At 39.4% G+C, this 15680-nt stretch overlaps 1 protein-coding gene across 4 annotated transcripts in view; it reads left to right on the forward strand.

Annotated features, from left to right (window-relative positions):
* kek6 (kekkon 6) overlaps positions 1–11800 on the forward strand; it is a 69486-nt gene extending 57686 nt beyond the window's left edge. For all 4 annotated transcript variants that reach the window (XM_089476521.1, XM_089476523.1, XM_089476524.1 and 1 more), the window contains 2 exons: positions 2837–3400; positions 4345–11800. In XM_089476521.1, coding sequence (XP_089332647.1) covers positions 3280–3400; positions 4345–6938 — 2715 coding nt within the window. In that variant the 5' untranslated portion in view covers positions 2837–3279 and the 3' untranslated portion in view covers positions 6939–11800. The remainder of the gene's footprint in view (positions 1–2836; positions 3401–4344) is intronic.
* The last annotated feature ends 3880 nt before the right edge of the window (positions 11801–15680 follow it).

The raw sequence follows: 15680 nt of genomic DNA on the forward strand, positions 1-15680 counted from the left end.
ATTCAATTAATACTTCAGACTTTTTTGCGAATAGCAGTCATTCATAAAGATATATAACTGCATACATATTTAAAATTTCCCATTTTCATTTGAATAAAATCAAAACGATTTTTTCAATGTTTTCTTTACATTGAAATCAATTTCTGCGAGTTTTTTGTACGTTTATTTAAAAATATATTATTATAAAATATTTTTGCAACTCAATTTGAATTAAATAAAAAATAAGTTTATTCAGTAAAGAAAAATTCTTCAACGAAATTTAATCAAGTTTAATCAGCTTAAAGCAAATGTTTTTCTGCAATAAGTTTGCAGCTTTTGCAGGCTGAAAAATCAATTAAAACAATTCACAGTCAAATTGCAGGGTATTTTCCAATTGGAATGCCTCTAATTGCAACATTTGTTTAGCTTTATAAATTTTAGTAAAATTAATTACTTCGGCACAATGGCAGCCATGCAAAATTGTTGTTGTTGGCCGCACAAAGAAATCCAATTACGGAATACAATGCGAGGTATATGCAATTTGCCCAATGCACTGGCCCAACTGAGCCAGGTCAACTGCCAACTGCCAAATGCCGAGCGTAAAGTGATTTTAGCTTAGAATTTCAACAGCTCTGCAACTAAACGTCGATGCCTGCACTTGGCATATTCGATTGCACATGCTTATGGAGCGTAAGTTTGCTATAATTGATCTGTATCAGTTAATTGATTTGCTTTATGAGTTGCGGCTGCAGCAGTCTTTCCGCATATCCACTGAGATGCTATCATAATATTTTTTTAATATTCTGCAGTTTGTTTCCTCTTCTTCTTTTTTATTTTGTTATATTTTTGGCAATTGGCCATTGAATTAGCTTTTTGGCTTTTGCGGCCCACTGTGCTACATTTATGAATATATCAAAGAGTCGAATCGAGTCGAGTCGAGTGTCTGCCGTTGCGGATCTCTTCAAGTGTGCTTGTGTGCATGTGTGTGTGTGTGTGTGTGTATGTGTGCTCATAAAGCTGCACAAATAAAACTGTCGACGATTGTAAGGCACACACACACACACACAAACACAAACAGACAGACAGATAGACAGACAGTGTGGCATGTGGCAGCCACAAAAGGCAGCGGGCAAAAAATCAGTTTGAATTGGCAGAGCAGAGGCGGTGGCGGCGGCGGCAGCAGTGCTGGCTGAGGGGTGAGGGGTGCTACCGCTGCAATCGCGCTGCCAACTGCTGCACTGGCACAGGAAATATTATCCGCATTGCCAAAGCATCTTAGCCAAGTCAGAGAGAGATGGCGAGAGAGAGAGAGAGAGATGCGCCATGAATGAGAGGCTGAGGCTCACGATGAGGCTGAGGCTGAGGCTGGGGCCAGAACAAAGCGCAAAAGCGGCCAAGTGAATTTCTCAAATACAAATTCAAATGGCAAATTGACAAATGAACCTTCAGAGCATTTTTCGTTTTCATTGTATGTGTGTGTGTGTGTGTGTGTTTGTGTGTGTCTGAATGTAGGTGGGTAATTCAGCAGTTTTTGCAGCATTTGCCTGCTGCTGCTGCAGCATGAGGCAAATTTTACTTGTGCCTCATTTTCAAGCTGCTGCTGCGTCTCTTTGAAGAGAAAACAAAAAAAAAAAAAACCTAAAAGAGAAAAAATATAAAAAAGAAAGAAAAACCATTCGACAGGCTTTTGATGCTGATTTTGTGAAGATGTCGAGTGGCCAGCGGCGCAGTGTGGGGGGCAGAGTGTGGCTCAGAGCTGTTGCGCCGCATTGTTGCTCTGTGATATACCCAGCAAACAGCTCGAGCCTCCCACCATTCTTAACGTGAACAACGAACTACAAATTGTTGTTGATAGGCCATTTTAAAGCTTTGGCTAAAGGCCGATGCCATTGGCCCATTGTTTGGCATTTCCATTTACTGGCCGAGCTTCGGTAAATTGAGATTACCAATGAGCCAACTACAATTACAATCAACAACAACAACAACAATAACAACAACACAATGCGCATTGTTCCTGAAAATGATGCTCTAAGTAAAGTCCATTTTGATTCTCTCTTTTCTTGTAATCCACCCCCTTTTCCCCCTTTTTGAACGGACTCGCATTCTTTAAAAAGTTTAAACGGAAGCATCTGAATCAGCTTTGTGCCGGGCCAGCATTGAAAACTAATCCGAATGCCGCACTCAGCTGCAAATGACGTTTTTTCTGCAGTCCTCTCTCCTCTATCGAAGGTTTTTGTTGGCGTGCGAGGGTTGGGAAAATGTTGAATGCGATAGAAAGAAGATTCTGTACTTCATTTTAATGTAAGAGCTAAAGAAACGATACTGAGATTATTGTAGTCAAATCAAGCTCAAACCTCAAATGCTGTAAGACAGCGCCAGAGTCAAGGGCAGCCCGGATATCTAGGGAATTCAGAGTTTGAGTCCCAGTCGGGTGCGAGAGTGTTGTATTGCTGTAGTCGAAGGTCGAAATAGTCAAGGCTAGACTTATGCTTGCAGACATAATTCTTGGAATTGAAACAGTTATGATGGTGATAATAATAAGTATGGTAATAATGATAATAAGAAAATTGAAAATTAGTTGAGCCATAGCAAAATAATTCCTACCAATAGTAAAATGTCTTCTTCTACTCTTTTATTATCTCTTTTGAGATAATTTATTTGGGGGAATCATTATGATTCGTTAATAATAATATATTTCCTTTCGATACTTTCCTTTAACAATCAATAATATTAGAGATATTCCTTAAGTTAAGACTCAAACTTTAAATTTGCTTTTGCCATTATATTTATTCAATTGCAAAACTTATTCACACTACAAATATGAACTCTTAGTTTTACTTTCTTTTACTTCTTTTAGCTGGTCAACATTTGCTGGAACGCACTGAACCTAACTAAAGGGAGACATCAAGAGACAGATATATACATCTAGAGTGAGCGAGAGTGAGCGAGTGAGGTGGTGCGTGTGTAGTGAAGCGACAAAGAGAGCTCAATAAAAACAACAAAAAAAAAGAGAAAAAAACGAGCAAAAAAAACTAAATTCGATAAGAAACTGTCGCAGTCGAGTGCAGAGGCAAAAATTTGCCTTCAGTGTGCCAGAAAAGTGGCCAAAGTGCCGAGTAATATGTAATGGAGCCCCCTTTCGCCAGCGACGGCAACATGATGTGAAACATGGCAATCGAATCAGCCAAAGCCATTTAGAGTCATCAATTGGCGAGGTCGCGACCGAGACTGGGGTCCAGGTCCAGGTCCAAGTCCAGCGGGCAGAGGGTCAGACGCAGCGACAAATACGCAGCGGGACAAATGCACAGCATGGCAGCGAAATGGAGAACCAAAAGCAGCGGCAGTAGCAGCAGCAGCAGCAGAGAGAGTAGCAGAGGCAGAAGCAGAGGAAGCAGCATCAGCAGCAGCATCCGGCTGCCAGGTAAGTGGCACATAAAACAAAAGCTTGAACCAAAGGTCGTCAATCATTGGATTTTTTGTTCAATGGAAGCAAGTGGAACAGAAAGACAGAGAGAAAGAGAGAAGAATAGAAGGAGAGAAAGAGAGAGGGAGAGTATTATAATTTTGTCGTGAGTTGTGTTACCAATGGAAGATATATACACTTATAAATGTATATTATTATATAGGTATCAAATAATTATATTTGTATATAATGATAATGAAGTTTGAATTTGCGATAATTGACAATTGGCTCCTCTCTTAAAAGTATGAATATTGCATTTACAAGATGTTTGTGGTTTTATTTATTCGACCTACATATCCAGTAATGCTATACAAATATACATGTTTATAAATGTAATAAACATATGTATATATTTAACATTATTGGATAAAAGTTTTCCGCCTGTCTCTAGTCATGCCAATGTCCTTATAGCTGTAGCTAATATAAATTGGTTGATTTCGTAAATAAATCAAAGGTCTCGGAATTTAAGCCATAGTTTCGCAGCATTAGAGCAGCAAGTTTATCTTTATACTTTGGCAAAGTCACAGCAAAGTCAAATATAATATAATATGTGAGCAACATGTCTTAACGGTTATTTAATCTTAAATCATATTAGAGTGAATAGATTGGCTGGCACAGGAATAAATTTTAAGATATTCAATTGCTTATCTTAGAAGTTAGGCATTAATAAGGTGTACTCTCAGGCACATTTTCCATATATTTACAATATCATATTGAAAGCAGTGTATTCATTCTTCGCCTAGTCAATGTAAATAAATTATTTCTTTTCTGTATTTATTTGGCTTTAACTTAATCTTTGTGTTCTTTCTCTCTCTCTCTCTCTCTCTCTCTCTCTCTCTCTCTCTCTCTCTCTTTCTCTCTCTCTGTCTCTCTCTCTCATCACACACTTTTTTCATTTGCAGGATGGCAGCAGCTGCTTTGGCTCCTGTGCCTCAGCTGCCTGGTCGGCTGGGTGTGGGCGGATGACTGGTCACAGAGTTGCGCCTCGAACTGCACCTGCAAATGGACAAATGGCAAAAAGTCAGCCATATGCAGCTCGCTGCAGCTGACGAGCATACCGAACACGCTGAGCACTGAGCTGCAGGTGCTGGTGCTCAATGATAATCACATACCATATCTGAATCGGGAGGAGTTCTCTGCGCTGGGTCTGCTCAACCTACAGCGCATCTATCTGAAGAAATCCGAGGTCCAATACATACACAAGGAGAGTTTTCGCAACTTGAAGATACTCGTGGAGATTGATCTGTCGGACAATAAGCTGGAGATGATCGACAAGGACACGTTTATGGGCAACGATAGACTGCGCATACTCTACTTGAACGGGAATCCCCTCAAGCGGCTCTCCGCCTATCAGTTTCCCATATTGCCGCATCTGCGCACCCTGGACATGCACGACTGCCTAATCTCGTACATAGATCCCATGTCGCTGGCAAATCTCAATTTGTTGGAGTTTCTCAATCTGAAGAACAATCTGCTGGAGAGCCTCAGCGAGTACGTGTTCCAGCACATGGGCAATTTGAAGACCCTCTCCCTGGAGGAGAACCCCTGGCAGTGCAATTGCAAGCTGCGTAAGTTTCGCAACTGGTATGTGGGCAGCCGGCTGAGCTCCGTGAGCCTGGTGTGCAAGGGGCCGCCGGCGCAGAAGGATCGCACCTGGGACAGTGTCGACGATGAGCTCTTTGGCTGCCCGCCCCGCGTGGAGATCTTCAACAATGAGGAGGCAACGAACATCGACATTGGCAGCAATACGACATTCAGCTGCCTGGTCTACGGCGATCCACTGCCCGAGGTCAGCTGGGAGCTGAATGGCAAAATCCTGGACAACGACAACGTGCTCTTCGACACGGAGAGCATCACGTCCGACAAGCTGTGGAGCAATCTGACCGTCTTCAATGTGAGCAGCCTGGATGCGGGCACCTACGCCTGCACGGGCACCAATCTGATCGGATCGATGACCCAGAACATTAGCATCTATCTGAGCGAGATTGTCCAGCATGTGCTGGTGAAGACGCCGGAGACCTTCTGGTACTTCGGGCTCATCATGGGCATCTTCGGCACCGTCTTCCTGCTCATTGCCATCTCGTTCGTGGTCTGCCTGTGCAAGCGCACCACGCGCCAGCATCGGCATGCCAACAAGGCGGGCGTCAAGTCGAGTGTCAGCTTCAATGATCAGGAGAAGAAGCTGCTGGACTCGAGTGTGACGACGACCACCAATGACCGCGGCGACAGCTATGGCATTGACAACAATCCCAGCTCGATCAACAAGACGGACTCCACGCTCGGCTTCAATCAGATCGAGATCCATGCCGTGGAGGCGCATCGCACGGGCTTGAGCCAGCAACAGCAGCAGCAACAGCAGCAACAGCAGCACCAGCAACAGCAGCAGCACCAGCAGCAGGGTCAGGCTGGTCAGCATATTCGGCAGCAGCTGATGACCGTCAAGGATCCCACCTGCGGACTGATCAGTGTGCCCACCTCAATGGCCGGCTATCAGCATCAGCATCAACATCAGCATCAGCATCCGCATCAGCTGCACTCGCATTCCCATTCGCACGGCCATGGCCAGCTGTCGGAGGAGTTTCCACTGAATGTGGGCGTCTTCCCACCGCCGCCGGAGTTCTGCTCCAATATTGTGCCGAATCCCACCTTTGGCAACATATTCATACGCGTCTCGGTCACCCAGGATATGCTCGATGGCGCCGACATCAACATGTATCCAGATCTGCTCAACATACCCAAGCGTCTGCAGGACGTCCAGTGCTCGGCGGATGGCAGCGGTGCGGGCAGCAGCAGCAGCACCACCGGCGATGGCCAAACTGTGGCCCAATTCGCCACGCTGCCGCGGCACACGGCCCGCCGCGGCATACTGAAGAAGGACTCCTCACTGCAGCCGGGGGCGGCTGCTGCTGCAGCAGCCGGAACAGCTGCCACAAATCTCTATCCCCATGACGAGATCGTTACGTACAATCTGGAGGCGGGCGGCTATCATTGTGGCGGTGGGGGCAATGGTGACATGGAGCTGCCGCTGCCACCACCGCCGCCGCCGCCGGCTGTCACCGCCGTGGTCCAGTGCCACCATCCAACGGCAACGGCAGCGGCAGCGGCAGCGCCAACCATGTCCGCAGCGAATTGCGCGAGCTGTATCAACAATGCGCCCACATCCGCCTGCAGCACCCCGCCCATTGTGGAGGCGACTCCGTTGCGTGACAGCTCCGCCTATCCCAAATACGATAATATGGGACGCCGCATCACGGCCAGCGGCGGACTGGGCAACTCGACGCTGTCGCTGCCAGACGAGAACGAGACGCTGTTCAGCGAAACGACGGCCGATGGCAACATGACAGAGGCGGAGACCACGGCCCAGGATCATCAGCATCAGCTGCAGCATCAGCATCATCATCATCAGCTGCAAACGACGGAGCCGGCGCCGGGCATGGAGAAGGGCAATACTGGTGCTGGTGCCGGCGAGGGGGCTGGCGAGTTTGTCTCTCTCTAGTATTACGGCACACAGGTGTAAAGCGCGCCACCTGTCGGCCAATAGTTTCGTTGCACGCTAGCACCAGCCTGACTGGCTAGCGCCCTCTGTCGGTCAATAGATTGTGCTGCAAAACCGAATAGGAAAATAAAACTCCACTGTGGCAATCGTTTTGTTTCATATCAGCCAAATTCTTCTCAAGTAACGTTTTAATATATATAATACAAATAAAATAACTGAACAATTAACAATCTATTGACTGTCGCAGAGCCAATCCAAAGCAGAAAGCGCAAATGCGAATCCAAGAGCAATTTATGTAGAATCAAAAGAAACCCTTCGAGAATATGAGAATGTTATGTTAGCAGCGTGTAGAAATCTATAATGATATCGTAAAGCTCTCGCAAGTTAAGAACAAGAAATGCAAAAGAAATGAAAACAAACTGTAGTCTAATTAGATGTAAAAACGAAACACATATAGAATCCATGGTAACCCATTCCTAAATTTTAGATGCAATCCACGGAACAGCTTTGCCATTGGCCCCGCATGCCAATTACCAAATCTAAATTTGTCATTTACGGCTGATTGGCTGATTGGCGGGGCGAATGACAAATGATGATTCGAAATGTTTCCAGTGGTAGTTGTCATAAATCGAGCGTAGTTTGTCTAATTTGGAAAATCGAAAAAAGACAATGCTAGACCAAAGACTTAGTTCCATAAGCTGTACAAAATTCGTATGTATAAAGCATATATCTGTAGATATACATACATATATGGATATAGTCAATATGAACAGTTAGTAATTTGTTTGCTCATTGTATAATCCACTATATATAGATATTAGAGTTCCCCTATCCCCAAGTATTAAACCAGATAAATATATATACATATACATATAAATAACTATTTTCTAAATATACGTACATATATACATCTATATACTTTTTAGCCATGCCCATAGCACACATATATATATTAAATATATATTTTAATTTACCTTCATTCATTTTATGTACATAGTAGACAAGTTTTTAGAAATTTTTTAAAATCAAAAATATTTATTCATTTATTTTAAATGCGGCCAGCTCAACAAGAAACCGAAAGTTGCCAAAAATAAAATTTTTAAAGCTCTGTTTTAAACGTTAACGCTTTTAACAATTCATCATCAGCACATTTAGATAAAAAAAAAAAAAAAAAACATATACACACTCACATACATACGTAAACTTAGTTTCTAGCTCTTCCTAAACCCAAAAACAAAAAATAAATAAATAAAATGAAATCGAAAGCAAAAAGCCAAAAACAATTGTGTACCTCTATCTAGTAGTACTTCTTCAATTTTGTTTATGAATTATTATTTTGTATACTTGGCACAAATCAATTGTAAGCTCGGCTTACACTATGCAACAAACTTTGCCTTTTATTTTCACACCTTATTTCTTAATGAATGCAGATGCAAAACAAATTTTAAAATATGAATATTATATGTATATAGACTTTTCTAGCTTCTTTTACATGTCAGCAAAAGCCGAGAGCTGTTTAAATTGTCATTTCACATTTATTTGAATTATGAATTAAGTTTATAAAATTTTGTTAAAAAAATATTCAAAAAATGTAATTAAATTTATTTAAATTGACATCCAAGTTTATTAAATTAGTTGCCAAACAGTTTAACAACTGAAATATACAACTGTAAATGCCAAGAAATCTGTTAGGATATGCTCAAAGTCAGCTATAAAAAGCTAAATGCTAAAGGGTAAATGCAAAATGTTAATAGCTAAAAATGTCTAATGCAAATGTTGAGCTAGGAAATAAAATCATTTCGTTATTTAATTGACTCTAAAAAGTGAGTTTTTATACAAGCTGAATGCATTTTGACTGTTGCATAATATTTTAAATTTTATTTTAGCTGTTTTTAACACATTTTTAAAAACATATATTGTACATAGGTATATGCAAAATCAAAGAAAAAGAAAAAAAAAGTCTAAAAAAAAAATTAAATCCCAACTAGTTGAAAAGTAAACAATTTTACGATCTCTAATGGAATATGCATGGGTGTAAATCATATTATATATGTATATCCTCCATATATGTATTCGTTTAGTGTAGGAATCCGAAACTAAGAAACAAAGGCAGCAGAATAATTTTTGTGTAGAATGTTTACAACTCGAGCTTGATAAAGTAAATGTAAATTATAAATTTCATAACTAATCGTAAGAACATAGAAGAACAAAAGCAAAAAAAAAATCAGCTGAATGCCACATACTATATATACATACATATATATATGTATATGTATATATAACTGTATGTATATTTACATAGTGCAACTGTTGTTTAAATATGTAAAGGTAATGCGGATTTACTTACTCCAACAAGGCAAATGCAAATATGGAAAAAAGCTGTCGGGCTGCTCGACTAATTAATACTCGCTCACGTTGAGCTACTTGAGGTAGTATCAAATAAATATGTTCCGACTTACCAAGCCAAGTACAAAATTTAATTCCAGCTTCTCCGAATCAATCTAAAACTTTATTATTTTTTTTTTTTCTGTAAATGTTTTAATCGAATATATATTCTGAAAGCCAATCTACCCTATTCAACTTCGTAAGCGAGTATTGAAATTAAGAAAAAAAATGATTTAATAAATAATAGAAGGCAATATATATACAAATACTATGCAAGCAAATATTTACACAGCTCCAAAAACCAAACACACACACATAATGACGCCCCCATTTATTTTTTGTATTTTATGGGAAAACGCTCCAACGGATTTTTGATTTTTGATGGGAAAAACAAACAATTGCTCATTAAACGCAAAACAAAAAAATTAATCATATAAGAATAATAGGAATTATAATATAATAAATGAGCAAAAATCAATAGCGATAAATGTCAGTAAATAGCGAATTTTTTCCCTTCTCATAGATGCTCGATAAGCTTCAACAAATAAATACATATATATTTATATATATACATATAGCTGCTGCACGTATGTAGTATTAAATAAGCTCTGTGTATAGTTGAGAGATTTTTGATTTTACTATATATATATATATACACAAATATATAGTATTTGGTTTTCGCTTCAAATTGTTGTTGTGGCTCTATACGGCATGGAACTGATATTTAGCTTTTGGTTCACATCATACACAAATACATTTATTTACTATTTCTACTTGCAAGACCATGTATATATAAATATATATTATATATATGTACATATAGCTGAGCTGAGTTTGTAAAAGCAAAGATTTGTATTACCCCCGTTCTTTGAAATCGTTTCAACTAATTAAAAAGTGTTGCTAACCACCAGAATGCAAACAGAACAGTCAAACACAGCTAAACTCCGTAAACGTCAACATTCAAATACACACACACGCACACAGAGAGAGATGGGCATTGCGTATGCTACAAATATAGTTTTAATTACGTTCTTAGTTCGCTCAGTACACATACATATATACATATACAGCAAATATCCTTCTATATAGTCAAATGGAATCAGCTCAACAACACAATGCGTATACGAGCACATTGAAGGCCAATGAGCTGCACACTAGAGATGAGCGCGTGACGCTTGTAAAGAGGTAACATAAGCACGAGGGCACGAAGACGAGGATGAGAAACTTGTTAGTAAAGGGCACTCAGACAACTGAACAGAATATGACCCACAGTAATATTTGGATATAAGAGTATATTAGTTTACGATCAATTAATTAATTTTTTAAGATTTCTTAAATATAGAAATATGTAAATATTTGTAACTTCTATAAATAAATCAATAGTTTTTGTAAAATAATTTTATATATTTTATATATTATTTTTTTATTTTTGTATTATATAAGATAAATTGTTATATATGTACATACATATTTTTTTCTTTCTTAGTTTTAGCTACTGCATTTATGGTTATTCCAGATTATATAAAACACCAAAAATAACTCTATAGGATCTCTTTTAATATTCTCCAAACACTACAAGTTTAAAAAATGTTTTTTTGAGATATTTTAAGATGACTTTATATATCATTTCTTTTATTACGTGCTTCAGACATTAGTCTTAAAAAAAAAAAAATACTTTTCTGAGATTTAACGTCTCATTTCTTACTTTCAATTTAATTCTGATTTACACTAATAATATTCCACATTTTACAACTCATATCGGTCACTCTCTCACACTAGTCGTGCCCCACGTGTCACGCTACCCTCTCATCTCTAGTGCACACTCTGAACAGCCACGTTGCATACAATTACACAAACAAAACGCAAACATGCAGAATGCAACAGAAAGGAAAATGAATTACAAAAATAAAAATAAAGAAAAATGAAATTCAACTTGCAGCAAATAAATTCAAATTGCAAAATTGTAGTACAATATTTTTACCTTTTGCAAATGTCGCTCAATGCTCGAATTACGTAAATGAAAAAGGAAAAACGACAACAAGAAAAAAATAACAAATTTTTGTATTTCAACTCCAAATTCTAACCAAATTACGAAATATGAATGCATTTAAACATTAGACACGACTTCAAATATTTTGATCACATTTCAAAAAAACACTACAACAAAAATACAATTTTAAAAAATAAATAAAAAATACAAAATATATATAAACAAGAACGAAATCATGATTCACACACATAGAGAGAACATGACAAAATATTGCCAAAAACAGAATAAAGAAAGAATATAAATAAATATAAAATATATATGTATATGTATGTATGTATAACTCACATACATGAAGATAGCATTATTCTTTGGTATAGATTGTCAAGCTTTACTACACACTATATTAACATAGATGAAATAAATGTAATACTAATATAATAACAATGAACACGAACGGAAATACGAAATAAATTGAATAAAAACTAAATTACATGTGTGCTCACTTTTATTCACTTTTGATTGCCGATTGTTGGCTTGAACAGGCGCGAATGATTGACGTGCAGATGCCCTGTAAAGTGAGGTATGTAGAAAAGGAAATAAGACTTGGTTCTTTCTTAACGTTTACCACTGTAATTAGAGATTTAACTAACTATTTAACTATTATTGTCATTATCATTAGTAATATTATCATGCTAATGATATCTATTATTCTTCTTGTCAACTATCAGCAACTTTCATTAAAATTCTCATTTTCTTTTCATTATCATTAGCATTATCATTATCTTGTCGTTAGCATAATCATAAGAATTCATTACCATAGATTGACAATACTTTACTATACTATTCTATTATAATCAATAAGCCTAAATCATTGACATGCATATTATCATTATCATTAGCACTACAATTTTTATTTCAATATATTATACGAGTATAATGAAATTATTATCATTCAAATATCTTCATTATTGGCATTAGCATTATCAATGCTATAGTTATATACTATCACCATCATTATCATTTTAACTATCATTATACATTTTTGCATTACTTTCAGATATATTTTTCCAATAAATTCATTACTAGCATAGCCTAGCCCTCTTTCACAACTCGATCTCATGGGTATCGGGCACAACTGAATAGCTTTAACAATTTATTGTCTCTGTGGAGTATGTTCTGGTAATGAATCTAGATAGTCCGCCCCACCGAAAATTCTCGTAATCAAAGCAGCTCTTAACAATGTGAACATTGCGTATGCGCAATAAATTTGTGTTAAATTTAAATTTAATGCATATTTTATGGCTTTGAAATATAAAACCGGAATGAAATTAAGCAGTAAGCAACTTAGAATTATGATCAAATGATGATATATGTTGGCTGTACAGGCCCCGCTCTTATTTATGCCGCGCCTTAGCTGAGCACTTAAAGGAGGTCTCTCCGGTGGTAATTCGATGCCAGAGTCCTTTACATAATTACGCCTGTGGCGAGTTCCGCTACGCGAGCCTGAGAAATTGCGACCTCGACTGACTTTTGGCAATACGAAAACGTCATTTGTATGGTTAAGGACTCGTAATTGCCTACCTGCTTAATATCCTGTGAGGAAAACTCACGCATTTCCACAAATCCACCGTTTGCATATGCATGTGTTGCTCATCGCTTGATTTGATAAACAAGAGCTGATTGAGGCTCAGCTGCCGAGTGGGCAAATCGATTTCAGTGTCTGTCGCATCTGTTGGTCCTTCAAATGGTGCTTGCAACTGGCGACTTCCTGAGCTGTGCATATCCTTGCATAGCCATGCATATCCTTGGGCTAATCTGCATAATTTGGCTGAGCAAAGCGCATCCTTTTTCCGACTGTCCTCACTTGTTGATCAACCGCAAACAGCCAGCAAGTGTGTTGAAATTTCCGTTCAATACGTATTTGGACAACGATTTCAAGGATTTCAAACATGCCTTCTCCACCCTGCTGCCCCCTTCTCGGATGCTTAATCTCCGCCGTTACCATGTGGCGCAGACATCAAATGTGGCAATAATGAGACAGCCGAGAGAAGGCGCTACTGAGAAGCGCTTAGAGAGGCGAGCGGAGCGAACGAGTAATAACATTTTCATTTTAATGCACTCAAAACACATTTAGTCAAAGTTGCGAGCAGCTGCCTCCAAATGCCGCCAGCATCCGGTTCTCCTGCTGCAGCAGGAGCTGATGTCGTCGCTGCTGCCACTGCCGCTGCTGCTGCCGCTGCCGCTGTGGTGACTGCGGTAAAGTCAAACCACCAAGTCAGTCAGAGCAGGATACACCTAAGCACATACAAACACACACACACAAACACACACGCGCACATCCACACAGCGGCGCCCATCAATGCCTTGGCTTCATTTGCGCTAGCTGCGCTTCCTCTAGAGATTCTCGACGCATTGAGCACGTACCGTTTGCAACCGCAAAAACCTATATGTGCACGCCCACACAGGCAACCCCAATCACCCACCCACACAGTGAGCGGCGCAATCTCCTCCTGCACCTTTTCATTCTATAGGTTTTTTTTTTTTTTTTTTTTGCCAGCCACCCATTTTCCATTTACATTACGAATGTAACATTCATTTTTGACAAGCATAATTTGCGGTTGGTGCCGCAACAGGAGCAGTCGCTAGCAACTCGGGGACTTGGAGCTGGAGCTGGAGCTAGAATTGGGCTTGGATTCAGCCAGAGATAGGGTAGGGACAGGGACTGGTTACGAGCAGTCGTAAGGTTTGGCTTATTTACAGCCAGCAGCGAGCGGGCACTTTTCTAATGCAAAAATGATGCACTGCACCGCACGGAGCAGCCAGCAGCCAACAGCCAACAGCCAAGAGCCAAGAGCGAGAGAATGTGGCTAAAACAAGCAGTCGGTGCAGCTGCAACAGTCAGGACCTGCGCCTGTGCCTGGGCCTGTCCTGGCCTACCCACAATGGCAATGAAAATTTAGAAACCAATATTTGAGAGGAGCAGAAGACGCAGGCGGTGCAGCTGGAGGCGTCTGCCAAGAGCAGGCAGCAATCAGGAGCAGCGGGACAAGGGACGCTGGCAACAATGAAGAGGCTGCAAAATAAATCTGTTTGCCAAACAGTTATTGCTCCTGTTACATTGCGCCTCCCCAAAGCAGCAGCAGCAGCAGTGGAAGAGGAAGATGCAGCTACTCGTTCTGGCTATATAGTATGCCCCTATACTTGGCAAGCGCTCAATAATTGGCAATGACTACACTTTGCGAAAAATATACTGAATATTTGCTGAACAATGAAGAAATTATTGAAATTATTAAGAAATATCTGGAGATTGAGCTTATATATAAACAAAATTTAGTTTTTAATTTATTTGTAAAATAATTACATTTTATATACTTACATATCTCAATGCAATTTCTTCAGCAGTATTTATTCAAAAAAGACTATAAAAATTTTTTAACAAAATTAACTTTAAATATCAGCAATTCCTTTATAAAGTTCGAATGCATTCAAGGTTTCCACAAGATTATATTTATAGATCTAGGTTTCAAGTAATGGATCATAGTATAATACAAAAATGGAATATTCAATGCCAACCAATAGAGCTCAAAGCAAGGTTTATTCAACATCAGTTCAACTGGAAGCAGACCTTAAAAAACAGACTGCCAAGCTAATTTACAACTGCCATGCCTAAGCCATTTTTATAGCCCAATCTCATTAGAAATATAACATAATGTAAATCTAATCGAATCAATATAATTACCATTTAATATACAAATTTCGCTGTGTGTAGAGTGTCAGCAGCGTGGCCTTTGTATTCAAGTCCCTTTCTCTGTCACTCTCCATGTCGCCGTCTCTCTTTTTCTGTCTGTGCGTCACTCTTTTGCCTGCTACGCTTAGGACTCAGGTGCAGCTAGGATTTCTATAAATTCCATTTAAGCGATTATGCAAGTCGTTACGAGCCGAAAGCTGCCTGCAGCTCGAAGATCAACAAAATGAAATGCAATACGTTATAACTGACAGTCCTTGCAGCCCCCTCTTTCTCCCTCTATCTCGCTCTCACTCTATCACTGCTGTCTCTGTTCTCTCCTTCGGTATCTCTGTCCCTCTCTAGACACATGGCTAGCTACATGCCTCCGGCTTAGTTTTGTTTTCGTTTTCGAATCAATATGCCCTTAGCTTATGCTTAAAGGTGCATTCAGAACTCATCCCCGATTGAGCATTGATTAAAGTGTTTCGCTTGCAAATTTATGTAGCAAATATTAACCCAATTGCTCCCCAAGGAACACTCCAGCAGCACTGGCAAAAAACCAAAAGCAAACTTTGCCCATGCACAAAAAAAAAACACACACACAAACACACACACAACAAACAGAAAATCAACGTTAGAA

The sequence above is a fragment of the Drosophila arizonae genome, chromosome 2, assembly GCF_054131065.1.
Source record: "Drosophila arizonae isolate 15081-1271.41 chromosome 2, UAZ_ARI_1.0, whole genome shotgun sequence".
In the NCBI taxonomy this organism is placed as follows: Eukaryota; Metazoa; Arthropoda; class Insecta; order Diptera; family Drosophilidae; genus Drosophila; species Drosophila arizonae.